This window comes from Bufo bufo, chromosome 4, assembly GCF_905171765.1.
Source record: "Bufo bufo chromosome 4, aBufBuf1.1, whole genome shotgun sequence".
NCBI classification, from domain to species: Eukaryota; Metazoa; Chordata; class Amphibia; order Anura; family Bufonidae; genus Bufo; species Bufo bufo.
The window spans coordinates 118,457,453-118,466,372 of NC_053392.1; the positions used below are offsets into that span (position 1 = coordinate 118,457,453).

The 8,920-nt window shown below is 43.5% G+C and overlaps 2 protein-coding genes across 2 annotated transcripts; one reads left to right on the forward strand and one right to left on the reverse strand.

Annotated features, from left to right (window-relative positions):
* The first annotated feature begins 4,714 nt into the window (after positions 1–4,714).
* LOC120999038 lies at positions 4,715–6,110 on the forward strand. The gene is made up of 3 exons (XM_040429914.1): positions 4,715–5,087; positions 5,175–5,336; positions 5,836–6,110. Exons 1-3 carry the CDS (start codon positions 4,715–4,717, stop codon positions 6,108–6,110), a joined length of 810 nt encoding a protein of 269 aa, XP_040285848.1.
* Positions 6,111–7,011: 901 nt separating this feature from the next.
* On the reverse strand, positions 7,012–8,852 carry LOC120999039 (protein ANTAGONIST OF LIKE HETEROCHROMATIN PROTEIN 1-like). The gene is made up of 2 exons (XM_040429915.1): positions 8,307–8,852; positions 7,012–8,112 (listed from the first exon to the last, which is right to left on the reverse strand). The coding sequence occupies exons 1-2, from the start codon at positions 8,508–8,510 to the stop codon at positions 7,012–7,014; spliced, it is 1,305 nt and encodes a 434-aa protein (XP_040285849.1). The 5' UTR covers positions 8,511–8,852.
* Between the last annotated feature and the right edge of the window lie 68 nt (positions 8,853–8,920).

Genomic DNA, 8,920 nt, shown 5'->3' on the forward strand with positions numbered 1-8,920 from the left:
GAATTCAATGGAGCAATACGCTCATGCGACTTGCGACACAAAATCCAGTAGTGTTGGATTTGATGTGACTGTAGGTTCACAGTCGCATCATGTCACGTGTAGCACTGCAACACCTTTGACATACATTATATGAAAAGTCATGCAACACATGTTGCCGTGTAGCCCTAGCCTACGTGCCACGGCAATTAGCGGTAATCTACATGCAAATCCTCTAGTGTTGATGATTTTGTGAAGATCTGTACATGTTGATATAGGCAGTATGTATAAACTGTGCGAATCTGGAACTTATTTTTTTACTTTTATTTTTCAGGCGCTGTGCGTCAGGATTTGCTTTAGCAAAAAACCTTAGCCTGAAAAATGAATTTTTATGCATTACTTACAAAATGTTACAATTTGATGCAACATTGCAAGAAGGCGTCCATAAAATGCTGTATGGCTTTTTACAATTTATCAGGTGTGTACATTTAAAAATATACCCAAGTATGGAGGGTGGTGGGTATACATTTTACTATTCAGGTTTTCTTTGTGTATGCAAAAATTGTCCTGAAATGCCTGACAGAGAAAAGGTTAAACAGATTATATTTTGATGACACTTTCTCTTTACAATAATTTAGGCATATAAAGTGAACTCCGTATTAGTCTCCTCGTAAACAATGCAGCTCGCCAGCAAAATTTGCAAATGGATCACTGCTAATCCCAGGGCCACACTTGTACTCGTTGGACATTTCAAGGAACATGTAAAGGGGTGGCATGGCAAGTACAGGAATGGGCGGCCTTAATGCCACATCATTATAGCAAGAGCAATTCTAATAATGAAGCAGTTCTGCAGTCCCCTAGGTCTTATGATTTTCTGGGGAGAGGTAGTTACAGACAGAAATAGGAAATCTCTCTTTAAGGGCTCATGCACACGACCATATGCCCTCCAAGACATACGGTCCGTAAGCGGGCCATATGTCCCAGAGGCATAAGTTTGCACGGGTGCGCATAGCATCATAGCTTACTATGATGCTGTGCGCATCGGGCCGCCCGCAGGGCTATCGTCCCGCACTCATAATATCATGAGTGCAGGACAATAGTCCCGCGGGCGGCCCGATGCGCACATCATCATAGTAACCTATGATGCTGTGCGCTCTGGGACATATACGGTCCGTGAGCGGGCCATATGTCTCGGAGGGCATACTGTTGTGTGCATGAGCCCTAAAAAGGACAAATACAGATGTGTCCTTCCTTGGCTGCACAAGTCCTTATGTGTGCGTCACAAGATGACCAGCTTTTCAAAACATCATTTCAAGATAATGTGTCACAAGATGTATATCCTATATGTGCAGCAAGTCAGTGGTTAGTTTGTAAGTTGGAGTCTGTTCAGAGTTTTGCTAGCATGTCACAATGTACCAATTTGGTTTCATGAGAACTTCTTAACCACTTGCCATCCGGGCCATTTGCCCCCTTCATGACCAGGCCAAAATTTGCAAAACTGACATATCTCACTTTGTGTGGTAATAACTTTGGAACGCCTTTATTTATCCAAGTCATTCAGAGATTGTTTTCTCGTGACACATTGTACTTCATGATAGTCATAAATTTGAGTCAAAATATTTCACCTTTATTTATGAAAAAATCCCAAATTTACCCAAAAATTTGAAAAATTCGCAATTTTCTAAATTTCAATTTCTCTGCTTTTAAAACAGAAAGTGATACCTCATAAAATATTTATTACTTAACATTCCCCATATGTCTACTTTATGTTGGCATCATTTTGGAAATGTCATTTTATTTTTTTAGGACGTTAGAAGGCTTAGAACTTTAGAAGCAATTCTTCAAATTTATAAGAAAATTGCCAAAACCCACTTTATAAGGACCAGTTCAGGTCTGAAGTCACTTTGTGGGGCCTACATAGTGGATACCCCCATAAATGACCCCATTGTAGAAACTACACCCCTCAAGGTATTCAAAACCGATTTTACAAACTTTGTTAACCCTTTAGGCGTTCCACAAGAATTAAAGGAAAATGGAGATCAAATTTTTAAATTTCACTTTTTTGGCAGATTTTCCATTTTAATCAATTTTTTTCTTTAACACATCGATGGTTAACAGCCAAACAAAACTCAATATTTATTACCCAGATTCTGCGGTTTACAGAAACACCCCACATGTGGTCATAAACTGCTGTATGGGCACACGGCAGGGCGCAGAAGAAAAGGAACTCCACATGGTTTTTAGATGCCATGTCCCATTTGAAGCCCCCTGATGCACCCTTACAGTAGAAACTCCCAAGAAGTGACCCCATTTTGGAAACTAGGGGATAAGGTGCCAGTTTTATTAGTACTATTTTTGGGTACATACTTTTTGATCATTCATTATAACACTTTATGGGGCAAGGTGACCAAAAAATTGGTTGTTTTAGCACAGTTTCTATTTATTTATTTTTACAGCGTTCACCTGAGGGGTTCAGTCAAGTGACATTTTTATAGAGCAGATTGTTACGGACGTGGCGATACCTAATATATATATACTTTTTCTCATTTATTAAAGTTTTACACAATAATAGCATTTTTGAAACAAAAAAATTATGTTTTAATGTGTCCATGTTCTGAGAGCTATAGTTTTTTTATTTTTTGAGAGATTTTCTTATGTAGGGGCTCATTTTTTGCGGGATGAGGTGACGGTTTTATTGGTACTATTTTGTGGGACATACGCATTTTTGATCACTTGGTGTTGCACCTTTTGTGATGCAAGGTGACAAAAATTGCTTGTTTTGACAGTTTTTTTTTTTTTTTTTTTACGGTGTTCACCCGAGGGGTTAGGTCATGTGATATTTTTATAGAGCTGGTTTTTACGGACGCGGCAATACCTAATATGTATACTTTTTTTTATTTTTTCTATTTTTAATTTTTTTTTTTTATTCCTTACTTGGGAACTTTTTTTTTTTTTACATGTGAAACTTTATTTTATTTTTTCAACCCTTTATTTTTTTTTACACTTTTCGTCCCCCATAAGGTCATACAAGACCTCTGGGGGACATTTACTTCACTTTTTCTTTTTTTTTTTCACAGTTGATTTCTCCTGTAACTGGGGCTGACATAGTAACCCCAGTTACAGGACAAATGCACCCCTAGAGAGGCTGTACAGCAGCAATCCTGCGCTGTACAGCCTCACAGCAGGGCTGATCGAGGTCTCTGAGAGACCTCACACAGCTCCTGCACACTCCGGTCACGGCGGTCACATGACCGCCGTGCCGGAACAGGAAGCGCACAGCTGTGTCTGCAGCGATCGTGAAGGCAGGGACACCTGGGAACTGTCCCTGCCTTGCCTTAGGGTTGCCCTGCTGTCACTGACAGCGGGCAACCCGATCAGCAGCTGCACGATTAGCGTGCAGCTGCTATTTCTGACAGGACGTTCTAAAACGTGCTGTCAAAAATAGACGTCCACCCATAGGACGTTTATAGTCTATGGGCGGACGTGAAGCGGTTAACCAAAGTTCTTAACCAAATTCAAGCTTAAGTGCTCTCGAGGGATGAATCAGTAAAGAGCTCTCACACTAAAGCTTATATTACACATGCAGATTATGCAGGCGACTATCGGGAGGGAAGCGTTCCTTCCCGGCAATCGCCTGCTCTCTAGCTAATACATGCAGCGATCTACTCCTCAGTATGTGGACAAGTAAATCGCTATGCCATCGTTTGTCCCCACGCTGAATCATTGTGTGCCGGCAGCAGAGCGCTAATCACACAGCACGATCTGCCGCTGGCAAACGAGGATTTGTAAGGCTGCTGAAAGATTTCATTTACTGGGGAACAAGGGTTTGCTCACTCATTGGGTAATCGGCGACAGTATTACACTGCCAGAGCATTGTTAATGAGCGTTCATACAAATTCTTGTTAGAGATGATCTTAGCAATTATCTGCAGGAGTAATATAAGGGGTTATCCCATCTCATTGATCCTATTTTAATTTGTTATAGAAGTGCCTGTGAGCATTTTTGTAATTATGTTCCTTTAGCAAATCCCTACCGATCTTGGAAAAAATCTTTCAATCCTACCCCACTGTTGTCTTCTGGTATCCACTAGATACGACCACCGCTTGTGGACGGCGCCTGCGTAAAACACATTTTCTTCCCCCCACCGTGCATGCGCCATGGTGACTTCTTCCTGGCCAGTATAGTATAGAGCCGCGAACACGCACGCCGCCCCGCACAATGGTGACTTCTTCCTGGCCGAGTACAGAGACGCACATGCTCTGTATGCAGTGCAGTTCTGTACTATACTCGGCCAGGAAGAACTCACCATTGCGTATGCGCGGCGGCGTGCGCATTCGTGGCTCTGTACTATACTGGCCAGGAAGAAGTCACCATGGCACATGCGTGGCGGCGTGCACGTTCAAGACAGCGATGCGCGGCCCGGCCGGGACAAGCCTTCAATCAAGATCACTAATGCCTCGTTTCCACTGAGCGGATCGGTTCGGTACGGTTCGGTACGGTACGCTATTTTGGGTGTTTCCATTATGAAAGCGTGCCATAAAACCGAACCGTACCGCGCCATTCAGGGTCCTGCTTCTCATGTGGGTCCATAGAAAATGGAACGGTACGGTTAGGGCGGAGCTACTGGCGTCACACAGTACTTTCCACTGATTGGTGGTCAGAAAACATCAATGCTGACGTCAAAGCAAAGCGCCAAACAATCACCACGTCGCCTTATTAGTCCATATAAAGGAGAAGGATGCCAGCAAACAACAGCAGGGTCTGGTTATCTGAGGAACTATCTACGTTCTTATCAATCATCGGCGATGGCGTTATTCAGAGTGAGCTTGATGGATCAGTGAGAAATGAAAAGGTCTATAAAGATATTTCGCAGCGGATGGCAGCCGAGGGATTTGAACGGACGTCGGGCCAGTGTAGGGCAAAGCTTAAAAAGCTTAAAGCACAATATAAAAAAATTAAGGACGCCAACAGCCGTAGTGGAAACTGTCCAACTGCTTGGAGGTGGTACGACGCCATGGACGCCATTTACGGTCATCGGCCAGCAAACCAAGGCAGGGAGGGAGGTCTGGACTCTGCAACTGTAATTCTCGAATCCATGGTAGACCCCTTTGGTAAGTTTTTTTTTTTTAAAACTTCGCTTAGAATATCGCTCTGCTTACCATTTAAAATATAATATCTAACCATATGTTTATTTTCAGAAACAGTTGATGTACTCTCCACTGATGCATCAAACTTATCAGAAGATGGACCTTCAATGTCTTTCAGCAGCAACAGCAGCAGTATTTCCTCAAGCCAACCACAGAGTAGCCAACCACAGAGTAGCCAACTACAGAGTACTCCCAATGCACCAAGGCACAATGGTAAGACATGATGATAAAAAAGAAATTTTTAACTGTGCATTTTCTTAAACTAAAACAGCAGTGGGGCAGATGTGCAGGAGGTACAGTGTTGGAATAGATAAGAAGGGGGAGATCAGCTGTGGGGGAGATGTGCAGGAGGTATAGTGGTGGAAGAGATGAGAAGGGGGGGATTAGCAGGAGGTACAGTTGTGGAAGAGATAAGAAGGGGGGGATTAGCAGGAGGTACAGTGGTGGAAGAGATGAGAAGGGGGGGATTAGCAGGAGGTATAGTGGTGGAAGAGATGAGAAGGGGGGGATTAGCAGCAGGTACAGTGGTGGAAGAGATGAGAAGGGGGTTCAGCAGTGGGCAGATGAGCAGTGCTGTGTATTGGTGTAGCAGATGAGCAGGGGGAACAGAGGTGTGGCAGTGAATCAGTGTGGGGCAGATGAGAAAGGAGCTTACAGTATTGGTTTGGCAGATGTTACCAAAAGCAATATTTAGGTCTTTTGTATATTACAGGTGAAAGGAGAAGGTTACAGTTGGATCTGCGCACAGTCATGGAGGATATGCGGGCAGCAGAAGAAAGGCAGCTGGAAAGAATGGATAACCTTTCTGAGAGGCGGTTTCAAGCAGTACGTCAGGATGCACAGGAAGCTATGCGCCAGGAGGCAGAAATTGCCCGGCAGCAGATGGAGCAGTTGGCTACCTTCAACCAGGCCTTCCTCGGTGTCCTTGGTCAGCTTGTTCAAGTGATTGGAGCCAATCGTCAACCCAGGTCACCACCCAGACATTAGTGCCTTTCATGCAGCACAGGACCTGTACCCAGGTTTACGTTTAAAAATATATAATTAGAGTGGGTTTTAAAGGTTAGATTTTTTTTTTTTTTTTAATAGGCTCCTTTGAGCCATCAGCGATCACACAAGATTGGACACATTTGCTCCTTGCTGCACATGGCTTTCTTTGTGCTGCTGCTTTGATTCCCTTCTGCCTCCTTTGCGTTATCACCCCCCTTGGACGGTGGAGCCTGGATTTCAACAAAGGGCACCCCCGATCGCTTAATTTCTTCTCATTTTTGCATTGTAGATGTAATTGCGAATATACTTGGCATTTTTGGTTTACCTTTTCCTTTAATTTCCTTTTTAGATGTTTTTTTTCTTGGTCTGAATTTCTCACTTCCTGTTCCTTCTCAGTAAACCAGACAACATCATCTGAGCTGTGTTTAGTCAGTCAGCACAGCTTATTGAACAGCTTACTGAGGAGGAACAGGAAGTTAGAAATTCATACAAAGAAAACAAAAAAAAAACATTTATTGGAAGTGAAATTGAAGAAAAAAACAACAATGCAATAGCTTAGGGATATGCAATTAGTGGATATCCAACTGTTTCAGAACTACAATTCCCATGTGGCATAGCAAGACTCTGACAGTCACAAGCATGACACCCAGAGGCAAAAGCATGATGGGACTTGTAGTTCTGCAAAACAGCTGGATTTCCGCTAATTGCATATCCCTGCACTAGCTTAATAAAAAACAAACCTTTACAAGCTCTTTATTGTAAACAATGTTTTTACATTATCAAAATTTTTCCTTTACAAAATATGTAGGAAGATGATTTTTTTTGTGGAATAAAAAACAAGAACGACTTCTCTGAGTATGTCTGATTTTATTTAGCATTTAGCAAAAAGTAATTAAAGATTTTAATTATTCACGGTAACAACGTTAACGTTAAGGTGCCTCATCAGAGCCTGACGTATTTCACTGCACTCTTCTTCCATATCCTGTGCTGCTATTACTGGTACTGGCTCTTCTGGAGATGTATTCCAATCCTGGTCAAAGTCTTCTCCATGACTTTCACAAAGATTGTGAAGAGCACAGCACGTTAGGACCATGGATTTGGTTAGTTGTATGTCACTGTCATTCCTCTTCATAAGACACCTCCATCTACCCTTAAGTCTTCCAAACGCATTTTCCACTACAACACGTGCCCTGGATGTTTTCTTGTTGTAGATTTGCTGCTCTGTTGTTAGGCGCCCATTGTCTGGAAATGGTTTCAGGAGCCAATTTTGTAAAGGATAGGCAGAGTCCCCAAGCACATAATAGCCAACATTCACCCCACAAATGTTCTTAGTGCTAACAGGGTACAGGCCTCCCTGGCCAACCCAATCCCAAAATGTTGACAATCGGAGAACCCGAGCATCATGCAAACTCCCAGGCTTTCCTACATTCACATTCCAGAATAGTCCCTTGCCATCCACTACTCCCTGGAGGATGATGGAATGCCAGCCTTTTCGGTTGAAGTAGTCAGTGTGGTATTCTTGTGGTGCTATTATTGGTATGTGTGAGCCATCAATAGCACCAACACACTGTGGAAGGCCCCACCTGTTCTCAAAGTACTCAGCCATGTCTTTGAGCTTTTCCCTGTTAGGAAAATGAACAATTTCAGGCGCTAGCAATGTGCACACAGACTTACAGAAGTCCTGCACACACCGGCACACTGATGATTTGCTGACACCAAAAAGATGACCTATACTCCTGTATTCACTGTTGGTAGCCAGCTTCCACAGTGCAATGGCAATTCTTTTCCTTACAGGCAAACAGGCTCTGAAGTTGGTGCTTTTCTTTTCCATCACTGGACGTAGCTTTGCACAAAGGAATGAGAAGGTTTCCTCTGACATCCTTAAATTCTGCACCCACTGTCTGTGGGTGAATCCTGGGACGGTCACATTCCACCACTCATTGGCACGAGGGAAAGCCCAAATCACTGGTCGGCGGCGCTGCTTTGCCAAAAGGAGAAGCATCTGTAAAAAATGCAGTGTGTCAGTGTGTATAGGTCAGTGTGTGTGTCAGTGTGTGTGTGTAGGTCAGTGTATGTGTGTGTATAGGTCAGTGTGAGTGTGTCAGTGTGTATAGGTCAGTGTGTGTATAGGTCAGGGTGTGTGGGTCAGTGAATGTGTGTGTGTGTGTTTCAGGTAAGTCAGTCAGTTGTGCTTACCCTATAGCGCTGCCGTCTTTGTCTTAGCAGCACAAATGTATACTTCTCCTCCCGGCTACACATCCAAGCTAAAAGTTTTCTTCTCTTTTCGGCTGTGTTTCTCATTGCCGCTCGCAACCTTCTCTCATACAGTGCGGTATGAATTTTGCCTATTACGAACCAAAAGGCTAGCAGAGAAAAGACGAGCTGCTGAATGACCTCCATTGTTGTTGTTGTTGTTTGGCTGACGCTGAGTGACGCTGCATCACGTTTCTCGTCGCACTAGTGTGACATCATGAGAGGCATTTTTTCTAAAACCTGTATGGCCCCGGCGGTCCGATTTGCAGTGGAAACGCTCACCAGAATAGACCGGACCATTCAAACCCGTTCCATTCTAAACGACCCGAACCGATCCGCTCAGTGGAAACGAGGTATAAGCCCGCCCAGCCTCACAAGCCGGAAACCAGAAAGTGAACAGCGCACCTCGCAGCAGGTGAGTATGAAATTGCTAGATGGGACAACCCTTTTAAGGGTCCTTTTACACGTAGAGATGATCTGTCAGATTATCGGGAACGAGCGTACATACAAAAGCTATTCTCTGATAATCTGACAGATAACTGGTCCGTGTAAACAAA